Genomic DNA, 27,224 nt, shown 5'->3' on the forward strand with positions numbered 1-27,224 from the left:
GAGACTTTGCACTAAAAGTTTTGGGGCAACTGATTCATGACCACACAGTTACTTCTTGAATGAAATATAAAGGAGGTCAGTTATGGTGAACAAGATAATTGATTGGTAATAATTTATCACAATGAGAAGAAATCATACTTATCCACGCCTCGTTGCACACAAAGTGGTGAACAGTTACCCAAACAATGGAAATATAGTTTTTGCTTAAAAGTGTTTAAAAGCTGCAGAGTTAAATCTTTCTTTAATTTGGGTCAAGTTTATAATGGTCAATGGCACAAATATGAGTAGCAAGTTTATTGCGATTTTTCGTCCATTTCTTACAATAAATATTTTCTTTAAAAACTGCATATAAATAGCTTTATTAAGCTATTTTGAATAGCTTTATAAAGCTATATAGCTTTTTCAAGCTATATAGCTAAATCAAGAGATTGTGCTGGACCTGGTGAGATCCGTAACAATGAATCAAAGCTTTGTTTCACTTTGAAACCCAACCTTACAAGAACAATGGACAAAAAGGATAAAAGAAACAGTTTTGTAAGTAGAACGAATGTCATAAATGAGTTCTAAATTATAAGATTTAAAGAGACCGTTTAGCCATGTTGACTGCAAATTAAGCAAAACAGAAGCAATTGTTGACTAAAATAATATACTGTACATGAAATATGTATTTTGTGAATAAATGACAGTATGTATTGAAATATTTTTACAGTTGATTTTTTATGGCTATGTTTATGATACTGTTTACTCTTGGCTTTGAAATTACTAGAATTTGAAAACTTTCAGTTTAGTCAAGGAAATTGCTACTTGAATGTATGATACTTGGACATGAGGTCATATGTTTAGTTTTCAAAAATAATATTTTCCTAGTTGGACAAGGTTGTGCGGAACACTGTGAGAATTGGAAAAGACAAATCGTCAAAGACCAAAGATGTCAAAGCAGCTACCTGGTCCAATCGCCTCCCATCTTCTGGGGATTCGGACCCCAGCAATGGAACACAGTATGGTTTTGGTCCCACTCCACAGGACAACATTAAAAATCTGTCTGACAGTGAAGTTTTGGAGAGATTCGAGCAACTGCTGGTGTGTATATTAAAATCTTGAAAAGCACAACACTTTTACATGTCAGCTTTATCGTTAAAAATGGCCGGTATGGGAAAAACTCTTCTTCTTTATTTCAAATATTGAACTTAATTGTCAGCTTTCTAAGTTATTAAAATTCAACAGTTATTTGCTGCATTATATATATAGGTCATTGCTCTTAAAGGTTTAATAGTGGTATGGTTGTATTATGCATATATATGTATAAGTTCCATGGCTCTTCGTTAAAGGGATTATTGGATTTGAAAATACATATGATCAGTGAGCATTAAGGGCCTGTTGGCAAGGGTATAAGATATCATTTAATTATTATATCCCTTGCTTTCAAGTCCCTTGCAAACTATATTTTCAGTTGCTTTGTACCATACTACCATTATAGATATTGCTGGATAGACAACTTCTAATGGACAGTGTATACTTTTAAAATTTTAGCTCTGAGAATTTCGTGTGTTATTTCCTCAAAACCTTAAATTTTTATCAACCGGTATCATGAGTATGAGTAAGTATTTTAGCAAGAGAGTATATATTGTTCCTGCATAGCTAATTCAAGTGCATTTCATATTTTGTATGAAATATTGGTAGACCATGTGTTAAACTTGCAATTTACACTTGAAATGAGTAAGTAATTGAAGATCTATTTTGGAGTTGGATGCAGATGAGTTTCCATGATTTTGGATAGTTACCATTTCCTCTCAAATATTCAAACTTCCCCTTGTTAGACATTAATCTACATTGAATTAATGATGGAAAAAACATACACTTTAATATTATAGGAAATTAACACTTAGATGATAGAGATGAAATCGAAGATCATATAGTAGAAATTTTATCACAATTTTTTGGTTTATGAATGATTATTTCTTTTTTTTTCAAAGTCAGGAATGGATACAGACATTGTACATATGTACACTGTTTAACTGAAAATGTTTTTTAAAAGAAAGAAAATTATATCATTTGTATAGAGGTGACAGCTTTTCTTTGTCATTATTAAATTATACATTTGAAATATGACATTTTGTCATATATGCCATGTGAGACATTAAAGCATCCTTTTTTTCCCCATGAGATCAATGTTAAAAGCATAAAAACATGACATTTTTGTGATTCAGTAAGAAAATCAATGATGATTAGCTCCAGTAGAGGACAGTAAATGATTCAGTGTTAGGCTGATGACTAAAGTCAACAATTGAAAATCACTGTATGTAATGCTAAGCTTGGCAATCAATAGAAGGATTATTTCCTATTATGTAGCTCCTGAGGCCAATGTTCCTAAACATCACAAATGTTGCCACCAAAGGGGGAGCAGGCTTCGTGTAAAATTTTGTGTTTTTATGATAAACTCTGCAGGGTGTTCAGCGTTGCACTGTGTTTTTGAATATATTACTGGGATTTGATTTACATATTTATATGCATCGTAGTTATTATTATGATTTTGTTGTTTAATGTTGTTTGGATAAAGGGCAAGCTCTATGTCTAAAGTTATCTTATCCAGGTGTGTGAAAACTCTTATAACGTTTCTGAAATTTGATCCCTTTTATTGTCAGAAATTATGCATAAAAGCACATGCATTAGGTAACAGTGTCCTTTTATGATGGCTTTTATCAGTGAAGGAAATACTTAGAATAGTTTCAAGCGGCCTTGTTTGTTTATTGTGTGAAATATTCCTGTATGTCCAATACACGTGTATACATACATGCACTACATTGAACTGAATAATAGATGTCTTATTCTTGCCTTTTAAAAGTTTAACTTTTTACGCAACAGTATTAAAGGGATCCTGAGTCATTATGTAAACATTTAAACAAGAAATCTTTTTTAATTTCCTTACTGCAGTCTAGTCTTTTGTAAATCTCTTACCGATATCAAGTTATGTTAATTCTTTTAGTCATTTGTAATGATTCAGTGAGGCAAGCATTTTAGGTGTTATTAATTAAGATAAATTTTAATTATACATTGTACTATCTTTATCTTTATTGTCAAAATATTAGCCATGGGTAATATTAATTAGCCTACTGTTATCATTTCAAATTGATACTGAACTTTATCGAAGGGTGTTCTTTTTCAATGAGAGTCTGTTTTAATGGTGTGGGAAATCAGGTTTTAGTAGCCAAAATAAGCTATTTACTTGATAAGAATGAAATCCTTTCAAGAGGTTTAGATTGCAAACACAGAGGATATAACAATTTATTTGGCACAGGTTCACCGCTTGATGGATGAGTTTTTCAGGGTCTAAAAATCCGCCTTCCAGGCATATGTACGCCTTTAATTTTAAAAGCATTTATTGGGAATTTATCCATAAAAATCCATTTATTTTGGAGACAACAACCCGATTCATTAGTTTCTTGCTCTGCCTTCACTAGTAGAACAAAAAAATTGGGAGCTAGACGGAACTTAGGAACATGTTTTTCTTGTGAGATGATTATTTTCCGCCTCTGTTGGAGATAAGCTCGAAGTCTACAAATGACTGACAAGAATCAGTCAAGCATGACCTTGCTATTATTAGATCGTAAACATCGAGGGGGATGGGAGGGGGGGTGGAGGGTTGCAGACGTAATAAATCTCATCATGATATGATACTGTGATATTAAATGTAAAACATGGGATTAAGTACCACTTGTAATGAAATCTTATAGCCTAAATAACTTCAATATGTAAGGGGAGGTCCCCAATTGTTTTCTTCATGTACATGAGATAAAAACTCTTGTCTGTATTTATTTATCATCTATTTATATTAAGAAATCTTACAAGATAATTTTTTCATTATCATTTGAGTTCTTCACACCGTAGTGTAAGGTGTGGCCTTCTTAAACCTATTGCATCATAGGTCAAGCCTACACTGGCAGGTGTGTGTGTGTGTGTAAGATTAAATAGGACAGAGTTGGCGCCAGTGGCCGCTTGTTACAAAAATGAATAATATTTACAAACAAAATTTACCAGAGCATGTATTTTTCAGCAATAGGAATTTTATTTCTTACATTCCAAGATGTTTATCAAAAATGCATATACATGTATTTGGATCTGACAAAATTTGTGTTTCTTTTATTCTCTAAATAATATGAGTTTGCTTCAGAAAATGAATGTAATTTTATGACCCTCATTGTGGAGTAAGCAATTTTTTTTTTGTATGGGTAGATACATATATTTGTTGTTTTTCTGTAGCACTTAAGACTTGGACATACATGAACATGCAGCAATAATGAATGTAACGCGATCACAAGGGGGCCGGAAATAGCATAGTTCCTTGTTAAAATAGTCTAGTGATGAGTAGTTGTGAAATGTTAACACCACAACATGTAACTCGTGAATGCCTGTTGCAGTACTCTCTCTCTTTCTAAATATATGTGTGCTTGAGTTGAAGACAATGTGGTTCACCATCATAAGAGCTACACAACAACTAGCATGGGACTTTTTTTCTAGTATGTGTCATGCTGACACGATACTTGATTGAGTCTTTATTGTGGATATGGACAGATGTGATTGATTCTTAAGTAGTGATCTCTCCATATGTCTGAGTGCATTACCACTAGCTAGCTTGTTTTCTTTATTGGTCGATGGTGTTTTCGAATCATTAACATTTGTTTATAATAAACAGAGTGTGCCAGTTATTGTACAGTTGTATTGAGAACATATGTAGTAAAATATGATATTTCAGTGAAGTTTAATGATTGATGAAAAGGCCTACAAAATGGAAAATTCCATGAAAGTTACCTGAAACAGAATCCCAATTTCAAAGCCATCCCTGCATCCGACTAGTAAAAATCATGAAAAATGTTAAATGATTGAATGTAAATTAATCCACTAAAATTAAACATGTTAAAAGCAATATCAGCTGCATTTATGTATTTTTTTATTTGCAAAATTGTATTCAACAGAATCAGAAAAAATATGGTAATTATAAAATTCTTTTGTTTGAAATTGCCTCCCAACCGCCTCATTGAAATAACCCCCGCTGATTAACTTTAATTAGCAAAAATAAAGAACTTTTTTGATACTATATAGATTTTTTTTTTTTACCAATTTTTTAACTTGTTAAACTACAAGTTTGAAAAATATAACCCCCCCCCCCCCCCCCTCCTCTTGGGTCTAGAAACTAAATTCCAAACAAACGTTTTTTTAAGGATGACCTGACAAATTGCTTAAAATTATAGAAATGTGAGCTGCATCATAGTATTTATAATGTATATTTCCATTGGCATGTACATGATGTAGGATGATTTGAAATTTGTAAAATATCAAAATGTCATAAAATATATCAACTGTACAATAGAATTGTTTGAGATGATAGGTTTGTAGAGTGTACATTTTTAATCCTTTCTATCTCTTCCTGTCATAAATTTAGTATTACATGTATTATAATTGTGAATTATTATAATTATTATAATTGTGAACATGATTGTATTAGGGAAGTTAAAAAGAATATTTTATTTTTTTGTTTCATTAGAATTGGGTTAATGATATCTGTATCCAGTGGTATATGAATAGAAGATTTTGTCCAGATTAAACAAGTTTTCCTAAAACCATTGATTCTGCCAATATAGCTCATCCAATAATTCGCAAATAACAGGCGAAAAAACCAGAGAAATTAAACTCGTTCAATATTAATTAGTCGTACTTTTATCTAGAGAGATGTTACCATTGGTTACAAGATTTCATCCTATAGTTTTATTTGTGATCTAATTCATGGTTAGATTTATTACAAGAAAAACATATACATATGTATATATATGTATATATAAAATGACAATTGCTCCTCATATTGCACAGGTGTCTTATAATAATATCAATCAACTGTTACATTTCAGAATTACTTTTGTAAAAAAAGAATTTTGTGGGAAAAACAGCTATAGATAAACTTTATTGTGACAAACACCATGGGTGTGTATGATGAGAGGAAAATTAAGTGAAGAAAACATGATTAAATGATGTTTCAAAATAAAAAAAATTTACATTTGCAAATGTGTTTCCTTATATGAACCCATAGAGTAGTGAAAACGTTCAATTTTGTGTGAACTTTGAGAATTTTAATGGAGTCAAAATAAGAGTAATGTTCTGGAAAATCAAAAATATAAACCTGTGTACATTTTGTTCACTATTTTTTCTAAAGTTTGTTTTGTTTTCAATTGATGCAAAACATGCGGGTTAAATAAACCTAAACATTTGGGGGATAAAATCAAATGGTTCCCATCCTTAAACCTTCTCATGATGCATTTTGGTTTGTTTTTTTGTATGCCTATAAAGAAATTATTTTTATTTACTTTACTTCACTTTTAGAGATGATCATTTCTACTGTTTTAAATATTTGAAAGTTTATAACTTTCTAGGATAATTTGTTTGTATGGAAAATTATTTGATAATGTATTAGCAAAAAAAATCGGACCATGCAGCTTTAAATACAATGCATAATGTGCACACCCACCCCACTCATCCCCACCCCCGGAAAAAACCTCACTACAACAGAAAAATTAATCACAGAGCAGAAATATAGTGAGAATATACTGCTGAATATAGCAAAAATGTATATGTAATACATAGAGTATTTCAAGAACAAGAATGGTTCAAGATTTGTAAATTGTTTTCTTCTGGCTCTGTAGGATGACATGAATCTGACGGAGGAGAAGAAGGCGCCCCTCCGAGCCTGGGACATGCCCATGAAGAGGAACATGTTGACTATGCAGGTCACCGCAGGAAAGGTAGCAGCCTGCTCAGAACTACTTGTTTGAGACTTATATTGACATTATTTCCTAAACATACAATCAATTAACTTTTTATTGATAAATTTTTTCCCCCCATCTTTTTACAAAGTAGAACAAATTTTGTGTCTGCATCAATGAAGAAGCATTGACTGTTTGCATGCAAAAAAAATAGGACTATTTATAATTGATGATTGAACCATTGGAACATATTTGTAGATATAAATACTGTAAACCAACTATTATTCACAACTTTTGTTTGCGATTTACACAAGATGAACTGGCTCATTGCAATTAATTTTCGTGAGCAAGCCTTATCCACAATTGTTTTTGTATTACAACTATATAACAAATACAGGTCCACAGTGAGAAATATTCTCAACTCTTGGAACCTCACAAAAATTTCTCACATACGAATAAAAGTTGGTTTACAGTAACACTGATATTTAATAAGACCTTCCTGATTAATGATATTATTTCCCCAACTGTTGATTGTATTTGTCTTATAGTGGTGTCTGAACTGGACAAAAAAATTTACCAAAAGCAATTGAGAAAAATTTTCTGTATTCTTTACTATTAGGTATAAAGGTTAAGAAAACAGTTTCATTTGGATCCCTTTATTTCAGGCTAAACAAAGGGACCTTGACACTCCCCAGAACTTTGTGGCAGAGGTCCGTAACGCGGACCTGAAGGGGGAGAAGCGTCTCCGTGTGTTGGAATCCCTCCGAGTTTCTCTGACCAGTAATCCTGTCAGGTGAGTACTAGCTCAATGGCCCAAAAAACTCTTTATGAGCCCATTCTCCAAATGCATATGCTGCATGTTGTAAAAGTGAGTAAGATTCAAAACGAGTTTGCCTGAGTTATATGACACTGAACCTGGCTCTTTGGACATAGAATTTTTAGGAGCTTGCTTTTTTTTTCTTAGTCTCATTTTCTGATATGTATTCCTATTATAAAAGTGAGACAAAGATCAAAAGTGAGCTTGTTCAAGTTTTATTGCCAAAGAGCTTGGTCTCTAATGAAATACAAATATTCTCTCTTGTTTTCCTCAACCAGAATTTGTTTTCCTCTATTATTCCAGACCATATCAGCTAATCAATATGTTAATTCTTTTAAAATTTATTCAATATTGAAAATTTTTTATGTTGCTTGCAGTTGGGTTGTCGACTTTGGTCTCGATGGTTTGAATGGAATTCTCCGAAATTTAACATACTGCTGCGATTCGTGAGTAAACATATTGTTGTATGGAATTTGAAGATTCTAGAAGTGCTTAGATCAACAATCTTGCTGCATCTGCCTCTGTAGTCACAGCCGTTCTCCCTTGTATTGAAATGAATTCTAGCTGTGAATTGGTTTATTAAGAAAGGAAATAGCTGATGCATTATGATTATACTTTTAACCTTCATTGACATCATATACATTAACAAGTACATGTCTTTTTTAACACAACATTTTTTCCTAGATCTACCAGTTGTGCTCAAAAATGTTTTGTTTGGGAAGTTTTCCCCAACTGTACCCATTATACATGCACATGTATCTGATCAAAATATTTGAAGATACAAAAAAATGAAATCATTTATATTCCCATTGAATATGTGTTTTGGGTGTTATAGAATTATATGACATTGTGCTGCAATTCCTGCATGTTGCTTTTACAGTAAAACAGAGAGGAAGAGTACATATGAATGTGTCAGATGTTTGAAAGCTTTCATGAACAACAAAGTAAGTCGCTATTCTTTGTCTACAATTTCACGTTACTCAAATTCCAATGTCATATTACTTGAATCATAAAGATTTTCTCACAAAAAATCTGGAGGGTTTTTTGGTTGTTTTTTTTTTTTTACGAGTTTCTTTTTCATTTTGAATATATCTTTTTTTACATTATGTAAATCAGCTCCATGCTTTTACAGAGGCAATTCAGCTTGGGTTTACATGTACATTTTTTGGCGTATTTCAGTTTGGGCTGATGCAGATTATTAATCATGACGAGGCCCTGACCATCCTTTCCCGAACAGTGGACCCCTCCGATCCCACCACAATGTTGGAGGCTGTTCGACTTCTAGCTGCCATATGTCTGGTCCCTCCTGATGGGTAAGGCCTTTGCAGTTAACTTGGGGCCCTACTATTACAAGACAGAGTCAAGGGATCACTTATCTTTATGTAACTATTACTGTACACAGGGAAATATTCGCCACCGTTTTATTCTCGCTCCTTTCGCCCTCGTCAGTGGGCAAATTTTAGACTGGACGAATTACTCTTATATTGTCTCTATTTAAACTCAACTTTGTCTGGGCGAATTCAAAACGGAGCGAAAAGGTTTGCAAGTGAAGAAGGGAAAAAATAACAGGGGGCAAAAATAACCCTGTATACTTAAGTTCCAGATTGAAATCTTCCTTGATCAAATTAGTAAAGTTGTCATTTATTTTGAGATTAGGTCAAGTATCAGCTCTACACTCAAAAACCTTCATAGTTTGTAATTTTAGAAAAAAGACCGCAATTTAAAAGATTCTGGATATAAAGTTAACCAGCTGACTGTAGAAAGAGTCATCATACAAGACAAAAGTGATCAGTTTATTTACAACATGGTTGAGTGCACCTACTGTACTTGTATCACTTCCAAGTAGAAAATAGTCTTACATTAATTTAGTATCCATGCTTATGCATGTAAATGAGTTAATTGCTTCAAAGTCATAGGACATTACCAGTAAATTAGGGAGTTGTTCTGATATTATTGATGAATTAGTTGACGTATAACTTGTATTACTCATGGCTTCTAAAATGTGAAAAACAATTATCATGATTATGAAACCAACTGTGAATTAATTAAAGAAGTACTCAAGAAACAGAGAATGGTAAAAGGTTAAAATGCAGGAACTTTGTTGTTAGGTTAACACAGAGTGACTTGCCGTACATCTGTGGTCAAAATGACCACTATTCAAATTATGCAGGACTAGGAAAGTTAATGAAGAAATTTTATGCTGCATTTGCAGCAATATAATTTGAACATTGATTTAGAACAACATTGAGTTACATTATTTGTAACTGGGATAGATGTAGATGAAGAGGAGTTATAAGTTACCATTATCTATATAGCCTCCTCTTAGAAGAGAAAGTGGAATATTCAGATTTTAATTATTTCTCAGAAGATAAGAAAAATCCTCAAAACAAACATATTTTGGATGAAAACTTATCATGTGCAGGTACATATAGATGTGTTAATGTATTTACATGTAAAATTCTATATGAGATTGATTATTTAATTAGTGATGTTTTCTTCTCTCTTTTCTAGGCATGAGAAAGCATTGGAGGGTATCACAGTGTGTGGGGAGATCAGAGGGAGGGACAGATTTATCCCGGTCATTATGGGGCTGGGGATGAGGGATAACCAGCCCATGCAGGTGGCCTGTATTCAGCTGGTCAACGCCATCGTCAGCACTCCCGATGATCTGGACTTCCGACTTCATCTACGCAACGAGTTCATGAGAACTGGTCTGATTGATTTGATTGGAGTAAGTTAGCTTACTTCTTATGAAAAAGAAATCTTATTTTAATTTTTTTTCCAAAGAAAACCCTAAATAGATCAAGTGTTAAGGATATACTGTAGAAGCACATATTTTCGTTGATTCATACTGGCAACAAAAATAACGAAATTAAATTCTCAACGAAAATTCCTGCTTCTACAGTAGTTCACTGGGTTTTGGAAGGAATTGTTGTAGTAAAAAAAATCATTTCAAACAAGTCAGGAGTTTTATGTTAATGAAATGGTACCTCTGGGATGATTACAGTCACTGAAGAGTCAGGAGGATGAAGAACTACAGACACATCTACAAATCTTCAGTGAGCATCAGGAGGAGGATTTTGAAGAGTTCTCACATCGCTATGACAATGTCAGGGCCGAATTCGAGTATCCTTTTCACACAAACTTTTTATATTTATAGGAAATATACCTGTTATATGAAGTTTTTGTAGGGGCTGGAGTAGTACACAAGTTTCTTGTATATAAATATAAATATTTATAAAAAATATAGCTGATTTATGTGGGTTTTTAAGGGGTGGAGTTGCACAAACATTTAATATTTATATGTTTGGTTTCTGCTGTTGATATTGTTACACTGTATTCCTGAACGTTCCCAGAGATGCCCAGCAGTGTTTTACTCTAATTCACAACTCTGTGAAGGATACAATAGCAGAACCCTATTTCCTGTCCATTCTTCAACACTTACTCTGTATCAGGGACGATATGTATTCAAGGTCAGTGCAAGCAAGACTTTTGAGGTCATTTAACTATCATGTTTTTACAATTACCATAAAAGATATTTTTTATTGTGCTTTCAGCTGAATACATTTCTTTCAACTTTGTTTCAGGCCGCAGTATTACAAATTAATTGAAGAATGTGTTACCCAGATAGTTTTACACAGAAATGGTGCTGATCCAGATTTTCGACATACAAAACGTTTCGAAATAGATGTGGAACCTCTTTTAAGTAAGTTTCAGATTGAATTTCTTTTCTTCCCCATAATGATTTTGTGCCACATATCTGCATATAGGCATGTAAATTAATGATTTTCATGAAAAAAGTGAAGTAATATAGAGATTTTTTTTGTGGTCTTCCGACAGGTAATTTAACAGAAAAGTCCAGATATGAAGATTTTGAAGGCAGCATTAGTGAGGTCAATAATAAACTGGAAACTGCCCTCACCGCAAAGCAGGAGTCGGAGGCCAAGGCAATGACCTTGGAGGAGAAGGTCAAACAGTACGAACAAGAAATCGCTGACATGAAAGAAAAGGTATTGTATGATTGTTTAAAGCTGCTTGGTCCAATTTTTTCGTAATTACAGTATCAAAATTTTGTTCATACAAATCATTTATCTTAAAAAGTTATGGACTTTCTCCTATTTACACCAGCAGAATCAATCTCCTTTCGAAGTTAGAAATATTCAAAGTAAATAAAAATAATTTCTCTTTTGGCAAACGAAAATACAAACCAAAATGCATCACGGGAATGTTTAGAAAAGGAAACTGCATGGTTTCGTCCCCCGAATGATTAAGGTTATTCAACCCGCATGCTATGCATCGATTGTAAAGAAAGCAGACTTTAGAAATATTGGCAAACAAAACGTACAGTCACATGTTTATTTGTAATTTGTCTGATCATTTGTCTGACAATTTAGACCTTTATTTAAAGCGATGTCAAATTCGTAATACAACCATACCCGTCTCGTCGTCAGGGGTGAAATTTAACATGAGGCGAAATAACGCGGTACCTTTTAATGTTGTTTGTTTTGTTAGCAGATTTTGTACGTATTTTTCTTCATTGAAATTTAGCTTAATTGACTGGGAAAACTACTGCAATGTCTATTATTATACATATACGAAGCATAGCCATCGTTTAAAAGCGTGCATAAAATTTGATATAAAATCGGACCAAGCAGCTTTAATGTATATTTGGAAAACAAAAATTTGAGTGTAGTTTATCTACAGTGTTAAAGTTAATTACACTATTTGTTGAACTTCAATTTTTGTGATTTTATTATTAAGTCAATCTTCAAGTTGAATGTACATCAAGGTAAGATATGCTCCAACATGTGTTATTGATAGACAATTGACTTTGAATTTACAGTCAATTTTACTGTCCATGAAAATTGGTGTCTTGAATAAAAATAAAACTGCAGTATATCATTATTTGTGTACATAGTGCTCAGTGCTTAATTACATGTATTACTAAGTGAATTTTACATTTCAGATCAGACAAGGCATTGGGGACACGATAATGGCTGGTAAAGGACCAGGAGGGACAGGTGGAGCCCCGCCGCCTCCCCCACCCCCTGGTGGGGTACCTCCCCCTCCTCCACCACCCCCTCCTCCTGGTGGTGCCCCACCCCCACCACCTCCACCACCTGGTATGGGACCTCCACCTCCTCCTCCACCCCCAGGGGCACCCAGAGCTCCTGGAGCGCCACCTCCCCCTGGGTTTGTCAGTCCACCTTCTTCTTCAAACAAGTTGCCATACGGAATGAAACAGAAGAAGAAATATGAGCTAGGCATTCAAACAAAACGCATCAACTGGAATAAGGTTTGTAAAGCTGCAGGATTATTTAATTTTGTATCTGGAAGGAATGGTTTGAATAAATTTTTGCATCATAGTCAGAAGTTAATGACGATCCTTGTGTGACTTGTAGGTGCAAGCAAATAAAATGGATAAAGAGGCATTCTGGGTCAATGTTCATGAAGACAAGTTTGAGGACCAAAATCTGTTTGAAGGTTTACTGGAAAATTTTGCTGTTGCAACTAAAGGTGATTATTGGCTTGATTTAATCATTGATTGAAATCATTCTCAGGTTTATAACTAATTATACACAATATTACATATTAATGTTTATAAAAAGAAACATTGGTGAATTAAATGGAGTTTTATTGATCAATAAAGTTGCTTTTTGATATCATGAGATTTTTGCATATCAGACAACATAACCTTGTACGTGTAGGTAACGGTACTTAAGGTGGATCTCTACACCAAATAAGTGTAGGAGATTTTTGTTGCATGCATTTGTTACCAATACTAGGCACAGAATTCAATAATAATAGACCTCAAAATACAATACACTATTTTCTAGAGAATTTTTAAAATATCAGTCTGGTTCCAGATAACCCCATATTTATCAAATTATTAAACATTTCTGTTTTAAAAATCTTATGAAAGTGAAATGTTATTAAGTTTAGAAATTAAAAACAAAAAAATCATGAATGAAGTTTGTATGATTTTTATTGGAATCCACATAAATATGAAACTAAAATATAAAAAAATTTTTTAAGGCAAACTGCTGGACAAAATCCCACAAAAACCTGAAAATATAAACAATTTTCGTTGGTTAATAGGATGAAGAAAAGAAATTGAATGAAATTGAAAAATTAAAGGAAATACTTAATTATTGCAAAAATCTTGGTATAAAAGATCCTGTTTAAGAGTTGTCTTTCTTTATTTTACATGGTCTCAAATATCTTGGGATCAATTTTTTAATTGATAAAAATCACGAAGAAAAATTAAAAAAGAAACAAGTCTATGCTAAATATGTAGATATACGATTAGTAGTGCTTATGATAATGTTTGAAGCTGAAAAATTATATTTTTGATGAATGCATTATATATATTTAACTCTTTAAAACAAAATATTAGTAGTTAAATTGCCTTTTATTTTCTTTTTATATACAAAAGCAATTATAAGCAACAACCATACGCATATTAATACATACATTAGATGTCCATAGTGATACACATGCATGTGTGGAAATGAAAAACATGCTCCTTTTCAGAATTCTGTCTTTTCCTCATTTGGCCTGCAAATCCGGGCGTCCACTGCTATTGCTACCTAGCTGTATTTATTTTAACCAAAATACATTAGTTTAATGTCAAAGTTTCAATGAAAGTCTTTTACTGCAAATGTTTTTTTTTAAAATTTGGGAAGTTAGGATCAATTCAAGAGATCGTACTACGGTACTTTCGTTTTATATTCATCATACATATATAGTTTAAATGAAAATTTGACATCTGCTTACCTTTATCGATAATCCGCCACATATGTATGATCGTCTGTTGCAGATGACATGACAAAAATGTATTGCCAATAGCAGCAGAGCAGGGAAACTGTATATTATTTAGATTCCACGTTTTCCGTACAAAACAGCTGATAATCAATGTTATTTAAAAGCTTAACACAGGAAGAAAATTGACTTATTTTCTAAGCGTTTTGGTGATTTCAGTCCTATCTCACCTCCTTAGTTAGAAGAGTTCAATTAAACGGTGTATAGCTATTTTGTACCACGACATAATGTTATCAATCCGGAACACAATGGCGTTTCGAACGGAAGTCAGACATGTTTTGACGATGTAGCCTTCCACCTTAAGATTTTTCTGTAAATGTTTAGCAGTTATTGGATTTTAATGTAATGATTATTTTTCACCTCTCAATTAAAACGCCCATGAAGTGTACTTCTATAGGAAATGGTGAAAATTAATCTTACTGAATTTAAGATGTACATGTATACTCAATTGACAGACATGAATATTGTGAATTATTTGTGAAAAAAAAAATGGGGAAACTAAATTACACTCCTACATGTAGATTTAATTAAGACAATTCTTGAAAGTCTCCGCACAAAAAATTATTTTTGCAAAGGATACCATTTACCATAAAGATATGGGACAATAATTGTTCATAATTTCAATTGATTAAATTTATTTTGTTATAATGTTATTAATTATTGCAGAGAAGAAAAAGGATATGAATCAGCAAGAGGTAGAAATTAAGAAGAAAGCCAAGGAACTGAAAGTACTGGATCCCAAGTCTGCCCAGAACCTGTGTATGTATCTAAATGAAGTGCACATAAACTCTTTGAGGTGGTATTGGACACCTCCATATTGTGACATACTTCCTATCAAATTAAACAATAAAATAATAATGATTTAGATTAATAAAACATTTTCTTTCCTAAAATTGATACCTAACAGTGTAGAGCAGTGGGTTATAGTGTTAACTACAAGTCGTGAGTTCGAATCATGCTTGGGCTTTTATGATTTTTACCTTTTCAAAACTTTTTGAAACATGTTTTGGTCAAATATAAAATTTGAAAATTCTAAACCAGTTGTAAGTATTTTGATTATAATGTACTTTTATTCACATTAATATTGACAGTTGTCCAATACCACATTAAATGCTTCAGGCATTTTTGAGAGGGTATATATGGAGAGTTAAATACAATAATGCTGGACCATTTTCCACCTTTTGTTAAGTGTAGACCTGACCTGCTCTTATTTATCAAGATTTTCAGTATTTTAAAGCATTACTTACATGTATACTGGTATTGTCTGCTGTTTAAATGAAATGTTACTAGCATAGAGCAAATAAAATGTTCTGAAACGTGAGTGAAAACCACATTTCCCCCTTTTTGGGTCACACGCATCTCCATGTACTGGGAACCGGAAAATAAAAACTGTGAAAAATTGGTTATTAATTACTTAAAGATATACTTAGTTTAAAAGGTTAAATGTATAAAGGACTGCCATGATCATGAAATAAAACTGTGAAGAATTTGCTGTTAATTAAGTAATCAGACAGATTAATAAGGTAAATAAGTAAAAAAGGACATGTAAAAGAAAGGGATAATTGACCTGGTTATTAAGATGAAAAACATGACACAGATGTTACCGTAGTTCCAGCATTTAATTTATATTGCCAGCACCTGAAATTTATTCAGTGCATCATCTCAGTACATGGGTATGCAAGGGATTTACAGATGTTATGCTTTGAATAATGGGCAGACAGGATAATGTATATTATGATTTTCATGGCAGTTTGCATATTTATGGACACGTGCGATGTTCCTCAATTTTAGATAATTTTCCTTAATAGATTAATTTTTCTTTATTTTGCATGGATTTTAACCTGTTAATGCCCAAAAATTCAAGGTGCTTAACCAGGCTATTTTTTGAGTTAGAATATTTTGAATTTGAATTTTTCTTTTAATAGCATGCAAAATGCAATCACATAATTATTATCAAAGTCATAGTATAATATTTTCAATCGAAACTATACATTTAAATAGAAACAGATCATATAGCATTGAAATATAAACATAGAATTGTGTAGTGAAAATTTTCATATTGCAGAGATAGGAAAACAGTAGAACATGTAGAAAATAATGGAAGATAGGTCACTTCCTGATAATCCATAGATAAATTATTCATGTATATATGCTCCAGTAAGGACATTTTTATGCGTGTTTCTCTAATGGTGAATACAGTTGAACTATGATATCTCAAATACTGATATCTCAAATGCATTGGATATGTCGAAGTGATTTATGTTTAAGTCCCAACCACTTATTTTTTTTAGGTAATTTACCCTTGATATCTTGATTACTCTGATATCTCGGAAGTTTATAAACAGTCCCAATTAGTTCAAGATAACAAAGTTTGACTGTATTGTTTAACTCTCTTTCTTTGTTTAACTCCTTCTTGTAGCAAATTCATTACCTGTAAATTTTATCTTTTTATGAATCTGATCTGTTAAAATCATTAACATGTGTATGAAGAGAAAAATCAGAAAGAGAAAGGTATTGGGTTTGAGCTGTAGATTGTTATCCATGTACATGTCTTTGTACAAGTGTAGATTTATTTTGTAGAGGAACAGTTATATAAAGGTGTCAAATAGAACAAGGGTTGTTAATGTAATATTTTTCTGACTTCAACAGCAATTCTCCTGGGTTCCATCAAAGTGCCCTTTTCTGAAATTAAGCGCCGCATCCTGGAGGTAGATGAGGAGAATTTAAACACCGCCATCATAGAACAGCTGCTTCGGTACATGCCAGAGCCGGAGCAGATGAAGCAGATAGCCAGCCTCAAGGACCAGTACCAGGACCTGGCCGATCCAGAGCAGTTCGCTGTAGAGGTAGCATTCATGTTATGTATAATTGTTTAAATTTAACTTTTTTTTTTTTTAGTGCACTACTCTTTACTCATGTGTCCTGCAGGCTCTCAAAATGGCCTCAACAAATGTCCTGCAGGCTCTCAAAATGGCCTCAACAAATTTTATCATATTATTTTATTATTATGATTAGCATGTCACTTTGCATTGTTTATTGTAAACCATCTTTTATGAGCTTCAATTTTGCGTTTTGTGATTCACAAGTTGTAAAACTGTTAATAATTATTGTTACCAAGCCTTTGTACACTAGAGACTTTAAAAGGACTAGTGCAATGAGACAAATATTTGTGATGACAAGTTTATTAATTGCATGAGTAATGACAAGCTGTTTTTTGTTGTTTTAGATGTCTAGTATTAAGCGGATCCATCCTCGACTTAAATCCATGCTTTTCAAGATGTCATTCCCAGAGATGGTTCAAGACATTAAACCTGTAAGCTATATATGGAGAGAGAAAGAGAGAGAGAGAGAGAGAGAGAGAGAGAGAGAGAGAGAGAGAGAGAGAGAGAGAGAGAGAGAGAGAGAGAGAGAGAGAGAGAATTTTAAGGTCTTGTCATATAATTCTAAAGTAAGTGGGTATAACATATTTTCATTTTCTTTCACTAGGATTTGGTTGCTGCAAAGGAGGCTCTGGAAGAAATTAAAACCAGTTCTAAATTTGCCAATGTATTGGAACTGATCTTACTCATGGGTAATATTCTGAATACAGGGTCCAGAAATGCCCAGTCCATCGGGTTTGACATCAGTTTCCTTCCGAAGGTAAATTTTCTTACTCACCTTGATATGTTGAAAGGATGGGTGGGGGGGGGTACTTAAGTATCCTCTATATCAAGGTTGGACTGCTCACAACAGAATAGCATTGACCCTATAACGATTACCGTAAATTTTTATGAGGGTTAATTCAGTTGAAACAGATTTATCAAGAAGTTTTAACATGTACAGGACTTAACTTGAATGCTGAGGAGACATGATTTTAAAGAACATAAGCCCAGAAAAAGGATGAAAATGACATTTTCATACACATTGATTCTGTTGAATAAACATTTTCAAAAAACTTCTGTAACATTAGGTTTGACCTGTACCTGGTTTTAGTTGCACAATACACTTAAAACAGTCCTATATGTGTAACATGTACATGTATTATCTTGAATGTATTTATTTTTTATGTGTCAGCCAATGAATTTTGTTAGGTGTTAATTCAACTTTTAAATTTACAAAATTTGGACAAGATGAGCCTTAAAAAGTAGTCACTGCAGCTACATGAACAATATTTGTAATCCATATTTTTATGCTTAATATTAAATGATATTTACTTGAAAATTGATAATCTGAAGTACAAAATTAATGTGTATATGCATGTGCTTATTGCTGATGGGAATATTGGAAAACAAATGCTCATAAACATTGGTACTTTAAAAATCTGCTCTTTAACAGTTTAGGGCAATGAGAATGACAGTCCATGTTTCAAGATATAACTTCCTAGTACATTTGTAAAATCCTGCATAATTCTACAATTTCAGGCATGGAGCAAAAATCACTTACTTATTAAAAGCACATGCTTATTACCATACATGAAATAAAAGTGAAATTATTTCGAACAAATCTTAAAACAACATTTTTTTTATGGTTGCTAGTTTCATATTTTATAATTGGATGAAATCTAGTGCATCTTCTTAATCTATTATTAAAGTGATGTGTGAAAAATTTATATAGGCAATGCTTGAAATAGTAGCGCTAATCCCAAGGATTATTTTCTTTGTAAATTTATATTATTACATCAATTGGGTTGGTTTTGAAAAGTCAACGCGTTTCCTTTTATATTAAAATATTCAAGGATTATTTTCTCTGTAAATTGATACTATTACCTCAATAGGGATGGCTTTGAAAAGTCGATGTGTTTCCTCTTATATTCGAGTATTGGATGAAAGCAAGAGTAACCCCCTTTTATAAACTGATATTTAAAGAATTTCTATTATAGTTCAATGGATGTGGTGGAAAGTGTATTACCAAACATTGCTCAAACTTAGAATTAGGAACCAGTGATGAAATTTTTGGGTCCAAGGGAATCAGTGTGTTGGCTGCTAATGTATGGTTTTGACGTATATCTTCCAGTAACTTTCTGTCAATAAGATCTATTTTTAATGATGTTTTACAGCTCCAGAACACTCGAGCTGCCGACGGGAAGACAACCCTGGTCCATTATCTGGCCCAGGTGGTGGAGGAGAAACATCCGGACTTGTTGCAGTTTACTGAAGAGCTGTCTTACGTGGAGAGGGCATCTCGAGGTCAGATAGAATCCTAGGCTTATATGTATTACTGTAAACATATCATTTTTGGCGGAAATTGGTTTTCAAAAAATTAAGCGTGGATTCGAATTTCCGTTTTTCTGGACACCCCTATTCTTATTCATATTTGCATGGCACTTAGCGATGTTCTTGATTAAGCAGAAGCTGCTTTTCACTAAGAAAAGCTAAAAAGAACACACAGCCAAATGCATAATAAATTTACCTTATCTTATGTACTTACTGAACAGTAAAACAATGCAAAAGCAATTTACAATGTGCTAATTCATTCCAGTGGGATGACTGTTAATGAGCTGATGATTATGCATAAAGATTAATGTTGCTAAGTTAACAAGAGGCAATAATAAGATGATTATTAACGTAAAACATGTACATAACCTTAACAAAGTACACATTTGTTATTGCCTCATACAAATTGGAGTAATTGGATATACATGTAAAATGTCTCATTTTGATACTGCAGCTATGCGAGGTTAGTTGGTTCAAGTGTTCTAGTTCAGTTTGTATGATTATGACTTTTAATAAAACTAAAAGAAACCATGCAAGTATGCAAGAACAGTTATAACACAATGTAGAAGCAGCAATATTTGTTGAGGATTTAATTTCGTTATTTTTGTTGGCATTATAAACCAACAAATTAAATCCATGATAAATTTTAACTTTTATTTGGTTTAAAAACAATGAAATTTTGACCCGACAAAAGTATGTGATTCTTCAGTAGGTTATTTGTCAAGTGGTTAAAAGTCCAATAAACCTGTAAATTTGTTCCCTGTACTTGACGACAAACAATTTATGTGTATTTCAGTGTCAGATGAAGTGCTGCAGAAGAATCTAAATACAATGGAGAAGTCCCTAAAACAGTTAGAAATTGACATTAAAAATCTGAACAAGTCCCAGAATGAAGGAGATAAGTTCTCTCAAGTGATGAACGAGTTCATTGCCTCGGCCAAAAGCCAGTACGAGGTCATGAAGGGCATGTACAAGATGGTGGACAACTTGTACAAGGAAATGGGCAAATACTATACCTTCGACATCAAGAAGTACGCAATGGAGGAATTCTTCAGTGATATCAAATCATTTAAAGAGTTCTTTGTGGTAAGACTGGTTTGTTACAGATCCTGTATTAAACGTGACAGTTATATTTTTCACACAATAATATTCTATGTCCTTAGTTTAGAATAATATATTTGTGTAAGCATTTTGTATTGGAGTTTTGACCGTGAGACCAAATTTTCTTAAACTCTTGTGAGAACATTGAAACTTACTGCACATGCAATCTTATTATTGTCTAAGACACCAGACAGCTGATGCAGAGAAACATGACAGTTTGGCGTTCTTATCAATTTCTAAGTTGTACTCAAATTAGTAAATGATGATTAGCAGATTATTATGAATTGTCTGTAAGTTAATTTAGTGCCCGAGATTTCTAACTACATGTGTAGTTACACGTGCCAAAAGTATGTTCATTTTCTTCTTATTCTTCCCATTATAGTTCAGTGAAAAAATCTGACTTACCAAAAAGAAAATTTAATGTAATCTTTACTGTAATTGCATGTTGAAGATATTTAGATTGATGAATGCTAAATAGATTTTTTTTGTACAATTTGATGAATTATTGTTAAAATAATTTTACAACCACCCATTTGTAAAATTTAGTATTTTAAGCACAACAGAGATTGGAGTTCTCAAAACTCTCCTTAATATCTTTTGTTAAAGATATTATACATTTTTTTGTTGGAATCTTTACAAAGTAATCAATGGTTGGTTTTGATTAAATGAAATTTTTCCATCCTCTAGCAAGCATTAAAGGATAATGCAAAGATTCGTGAAACCAATGAGAAAATTCGAAGAGCTAAAGAGGCCAAGGAAAGACAACAGAAAGAAAGGGCAGCTAAGCTTGCCAGAAAGAAAGCTTTGGTAGACATGACAATAGGTAATACATGTACTTAAAAATTCCCATCTTACATTGAAATGTACTGTGGAATCACTAGAATTAATGGTGGCTCAATTCTCATGGAATAAAACCGAAGCATCCACAAAATTAAAAAATGCAATCCAAGAAAACTGACCCACACGAATTTAAATGATTCCATATTATTAAAAGTAACAATAATAGTCATCAAGTCGTTTTGATTTCACAAAGTTTTAATAAGAATCATTGACTTCTTTTAACAATTATTTGTAATTTGTAACAAATTAACTGATCAAATAAGACTTGAGGTGTATTTTTTACTGACTCTATAACTTGTCTTGCAGACGACAACCAGGAGGGTGTGATGGATAACCTACTAGAAGCTCTGAAGACGGGATCCTGTTTCAACCGAGAAAAACGAGACGCTAAGCGTAAAACTCCGAGGGCAGCAGGAGGTAAGCTATTGACCTGTGGGCTCACCACCAATACTGTTATACAATTAAACAGCCACATTTTCAATGAACACTTTAATTTTGCAAATTTGTATTTCATCCAGCAATTCATAGATTTACTACCTCAAGAGAGATAGTCCACTTGTATTCTGATTACAGAGGTAACATTTAGGCGGGAAGGGTACAAAGTCTCCTTGATGGATTGTATCTTCAAGATTTGTTTTTGAAGTCTTTGATTAATTTTTTGGATATAAACTAGTCTCTAAAGACTTCAGATTATTTTTTAAGAGGCTTTGGGATTTTATGTGTTTTTATTTGCATTTTTATAGCAAGAAAACAAAATAATTTACAAATCCAGAGGTGAATCCTTAGGTATCAACAGTCTGCTATTTATTTTTCTACATGTAGAGTATACATAGACTTTCTGTTTTCTGTGTATATTGTTAAGTATTAGGCTTCCTGGTTTTTTCTTTCTCTCAAGCGTTTCTGATATGCGCATTACTATGAAATAGCATTTCATCAAATCGTAATATCTACATTTTTGCTTAAGTTGCATAGATTTAAAGATCATTGGATGCCGGTGTTTGAATCTGGGCTGTAATATAGCAAGTCATATATATTTATCAGAACTTAAACAAGACTTCATTCTTGATTGCATGCAGTCTATGCGAATGAGAAGAAACCTTATGACAACCTATAATGGTCATTAAATAACATTTTGTACATAAATTTATTAATATTAAATAACACACATACACTCTGGGTAAAATTACAGTGCAACAGGGTCTTAAAATGAAGACAATTGATATTCACCTACGTGAATTATTTTTTCCTCTTCCAACAGACAGGTTTGCCAATATGACAAGGTCAAGGGTCTGGCAAAAGTCGCTGTTCTCCAGTAATAGTAACAGCGGCTGTGATAATGTGTTCGGTGACGATCCCAAACCAATGCACCAGTCCTGTTGGTTGGTTGACAAGAAAGCTTTCAGTGTCCTGCATGTCAGCCATTTTGAAATTTTAGTTTTATTTTCCACCCCTTTATTGTCAGTAGAAATGTGATTCATGTTTTGCTTGATTGAAGGTATTGCATTATGTGTGGATATACCAGAATTAGATGTATTGAAATGAGTTTACAACATATTTTATCAGGAAAACGTCATTGCATCCTTCAAGATTTTAAAATTTCCCTTGCATCCCTATTATATATATGTAATAATTTATCTAAGGACAAACTTGATTCAGTACAGAATGGCATAAATACGTATGTGCATATTGTTCCCTCATATTTTTAGTTCATTGGCTTTTCATTGGATCAAAGTTCTGCCCCTTTACAAATAATTTTAGACAATTTACTATAAATAATTATTTTTTAGAAGTTTAACATCATCTCATATTTCCTGTTTACGAATGATTTATATGTAAACCTAAACACATATACCATCTTCACAGCCAAGGGTTTTCAATCCACTCTGCTCCTCTTTAAAGAAACAGATTGGATCCTAAACTCTTGGCTAGCGAAGATGCACAAATACATGCAGGTTACATGTTTTAACATGATTACACATTTTAATTTTAGATACACCACAATTGAATACAAATCATTCACTGTGATTTGTTTTTCTCTTTTCTCTTCTTTTGTGAATTGCATTGTAAGTGCATCTTTTTATTTGACTGATTGGGTGATTTTTGGGTGACACCCCTACCTCCATTCCAGCCCTCCATCATTTTAGTTTTCATTATGTTTGATTGCAGCATTTTACATGTTTTAAAGCAAGAACCAATGTGGACAGTTTACTGTACAGCATGTACATTAAAATCAGCTTATGGTGTAGCTTTCATTTTGTTTTCAGCATTTAAGTACATTTATTTTTTTAACCATTATCATTTTTGTACAGACTGTAACTTGTCAGTTTTTTTTTTACCCCTTTAGTGTAATATGATACAGTTCCACAGGCATGGTATCGCTTCTTATTTAGGCATGAAAATATTTAGTTTGCCAAGCAAAATCTGAATGCTATGTAAAAGGTGAAATGAAGAATAAAATATTGTATTGGGAAAATAGAATTACAACTATACATGTCATTCTCAGTGAAAAAGTCTGATTAGAAAAATGGAAAAATTTTATTTAGATAAAATTCTACGTCTTAAACATGTAAATTTAATTCATTGTTTTTAAAAATAACTTTTTCTTTGTGTTTCTATGTCACCGACATTACCTCATCCTCTCATCATTGTCCACCATCTTTTTACAGCTGAGAGAAGGGCACAGTTATCTAGGTCAAGGTCACGACAGAATCTACTCACCATGGACAATTCAACTCTGATGGAGATCAACTTCAATGACTCTTCTGTGGACACGCCTCCCCGGCCCCCCAGGGGCAAGGACGAGCGGCGGGATGTGCGCCGTGAACTTGACATGAGGACAAACTTAGTGAAAAAAGACCTCAATGACAATGAGGAGAGGAAGCGACATAGTCACCAGGTGGATGATCGGCGGAGGGTGAATCGTCAGGGTAGCGAGGAGAAGAGGCGCAACAGTTGTACAGACAATGGAATGTCAGAGGCGGAAAAACTGCTGGCGAGGCTTAAAGATCTGTAAAATGTTTTTATTTTCGTACATGTACCTCAGTAGTGTGTCCTACATTGCAGTTGCTAGCATTTTATTTCTATCCGCTAAAAAATAATATTGGTATTATTATATGGAAATTTTGTAAAGATTTGTAGTACTGGTTGAAATGCATACAATGAATATGTACATTTTTAGCAAGTTATAAAATTAGTTGTTGGAGATTTGGTAACATATAAGGTAACTTGAATCAAAATGACATTTTTTGGATGAAAAAGAGAATTGGTCCATAGCATTGAAACTTAAGGCCAGTTAAGACATAGCCCAGGTATTGTTTAGTAGTTTTAATGTTCATATCTCCTTAGAATGAATACCATTGTGCCTAGTCTTGTTTTGAACAGATTTGAAGCCTTGTATAAAACAATTAAAAATTGTCCCAAGTATATCACGGCATTATACTGTCTTAAAGTTTGTGTAAAACAACCTGTAAAAAAATTTTTGTGGATACATAGTGCTTTATTAAGAATGATATTTTGGCAACAGTTTTGTGTACATAAATCTGTGAATATGTATATTGGCCTTGAATAGTCTTATTATCTGTGATATTTATATAAACACTGGTCCTCTGTGTTTTCCGGAGAAAAATCAAAGACTCAGGAAAAAAAGGGGGACCACTCAACAGAGCTAACTTTATAGTCAGGACACCTTATCAGTTGTCATTAAACAAAGCATACATCATGTCACTCATAGAAATTAGGTCATCTCCAGCCTCCATTTGATAACGTTCATTTATTCTTCATAATTGCATGTACATGTATATTGTATTGTTCCATAATTCGGATATGGAAATGCTGATAAAACAGTGTACCTTTGATTTGTGCAATGCTGCAATTTTAACTGGTAGCTGTTAATTATAGCCATAAAAAGAGACGTTATTAACAGCAATATTTACAGCACTGATAAGTATTATTTCAAACTACCATGACAGAATAACAAGAATATAATTTTATTGTTTACTTGATTGAAAAAAAAGTGAATACCCGGTAGCCATAGTATTTCAGATCTAAAGTTTATAAGTATTTGTGTTGAAAAACAAATGTTTTATCTTTTTCACTTTCAAAGAAAACAATGAAAGATGAATTAATGAAGAATTTTTTAGTGCAATACTTCTGTAGTTCACCGACATGTTATATATTTTTTTTCTTAGTTAATAATTTGCCGTGATGTGTTCATTGTTACAATGGTTTAGGATTGTTGAGTTTGTCAGACACTTTGAATAGAAGCATTCCACTACTGCACAATATCATGCCTGCATGTGTGCAGAAACTAGTTTACAAGTACTAAATGTAAGGACTAAGCTGTAAGAGTTGAAAATGATCTTCCTGTTTTTACATGATGTTCATAGATGCCAAAGGTTCTCATGTTACATGACTGTAATTTGTGAAGTTTAATTTTTTTCCGCATCAATAAATTTATGCATAGTTCATGCAATTAAAGAGCATGAAATATTCATGTAGTAGTAGAAAATGACTTCCCCTCTCTCTCTCTCTCTCTCTCTCTCTCTCTCTCTCTCTCTCTCTCTCTAAAATCTCTTTTACATTATGTATATGTAATATGTGTATGGTACGTAATTCATTATCATCAATCTAGCAATACTGAAATTCTTATTTTAAATACATGTGTTCTTTAGCTGTTTACTTAAACTATGTTCCAATTTATTGCTCATCACATTTTTTTTCTCATAGAAATCATTCAATTACAATTTTTTTCGTAGAAATAATTCAGAAGTCCTTGTCCTTTATTTATTAGACTAAGTGCATCATTTGTATTTATGTTACGTTTCTAAGCAGAAGAAAATATAAAATAAATATAAAAATGATAATAATCTTTCAAGTGGAAATTGTGTCGGGACTCTTTATTTGAGCAATTTTTTTTTTATTTAAAAATGAATATTCTGGTACTTATATACATGAAATTATACTGATGCAATGGGTAAATAATTTCAGATAGATGCAAACCAAAAAAAAATTTTCAATAACATATCCCCCTTTTTCTCATTCTTTACAGTGACTGTCTTTTATTTTTGGTTAAGGTCATATTTTATTTTGATAAAGGATGTAGAGTCAACAGATAAAAATGTGTACATGTAGCTTTTAATATATTGTATCGTCCTGTGTAGGTTGTGCTTCATCTGTCATCAAAAATACCTGCAGCTCTGTCAAATGAATTATGTTAATGCTTGAATTATTTGTACTGCTTGTAAATTATTGTACAATGTACAAGGTAATATTACAGAAATGAAATACAAATAAGAATATAATTATCTCTTGTTGGTTCTTGTGTTAGCTAGTTCTTCCAGGAGAGATAGATTTACTTAAGAAATAAACAGCAATTTAAAAAGTTCACCGGTATATGAAGTTGGATGGTCATGTGATCAAATCCTGTGAAGCCCAATGGGCTTCTCGATAGGTACCAACCAATTTCATATCCCGGTGAACCTTTTAACATTGCTGTTTATTACTTATACATGTATTTACGTTTGAAAAAGACAAATCGTTATAACTATATAATTTAATTCTAGTTGTAAAACGTAAACTGCCCCAAACCATTTTATATCGTATAAAAAAATAAATATTGAGTTCATTCCTTTAATAAATTAATTCTGATTGTAACGCGCTTTCTGATTGGCTAAAAAATTATTTTATATCGTATAAAGAATGTTG

General features: G+C 32.7%; 1 protein-coding gene across 4 annotated transcripts; it reads left to right on the top strand.

Annotated features, from left to right (window-relative positions):
* The first annotated feature begins 448 nt into the window (after positions 1–448).
* On the top strand, positions 449–26,821 carry LOC128156755 (protein diaphanous homolog 2-like). 4 transcript variants are annotated; one of them, XM_052819039.1, is made up of 24 exons: positions 449–534; positions 868–1,080; positions 6,690–6,788; positions 7,415–7,542; positions 7,944–8,012; positions 8,447–8,510; positions 8,746–8,879; positions 10,078–10,297; positions 10,574–10,692; positions 10,923–11,039; positions 11,154–11,272; positions 11,407–11,576; positions 12,533–12,862; positions 12,969–13,083; positions 15,055–15,147; positions 17,038–17,234; positions 17,615–17,701; positions 17,875–18,027; positions 19,424–19,553; positions 20,377–20,666; positions 21,369–21,504; positions 21,828–21,938; positions 22,040–22,096; positions 24,188–26,821. In XM_052819039.1, the coding sequence occupies exons 1-24, from the start codon at positions 505–507 to the stop codon at positions 24,532–24,534; spliced, it is 3,528 nt and encodes a 1,175-aa protein (XP_052674999.1). In that variant the 5' UTR covers positions 449–504; the 3' UTR covers positions 24,535–26,821. The 4 variants fall into 4 exon arrangements, with proteins under 4 accessions (XP_052674999.1, XP_052675001.1, XP_052675002.1 ...); XM_052819041.1 differs by lacking the exon at positions 22,040–22,096 and adding an exon at positions 22,780–22,900 and having other exon boundaries at positions 24,188–24,327; XM_052819042.1 differs by lacking the exon at positions 22,040–22,096 and adding an exon at positions 22,265–22,307 and having other exon boundaries at positions 24,188–24,326.
* The last annotated feature ends 403 nt before the right edge of the window (positions 26,822–27,224 follow it).

Source organism: Crassostrea angulata, chromosome 7 (assembly GCF_025612915.1).
Source record: "Crassostrea angulata isolate pt1a10 chromosome 7, ASM2561291v2, whole genome shotgun sequence".
Classification (NCBI taxonomy): domain Eukaryota; kingdom Metazoa; phylum Mollusca; class Bivalvia; order Ostreida; family Ostreidae; genus Magallana; species Magallana angulata.

Bases quoted from the DNA above. Each gene is read 5' to 3' on its own strand.
- LOC128156755 (XM_052819039.1), top strand. From the start codon at position 505: ATGGACAAAAAGGATAAAAGAAACAGTTTT. The intron at 13,084-15,054 runs GTGATTATTGGC...TAATTATTGCAG, and splicing joins TTTTGCTGTTGCAACTAAAG to AGAAGAAAAAGGATATGAAT. The intron at 21,939-22,039 runs GTAAGCTATTGA...TATTTCATCCAG, and splicing joins AACTCCGAGGGCAGCAGGAG to CAATTCATAGATTTACTACC.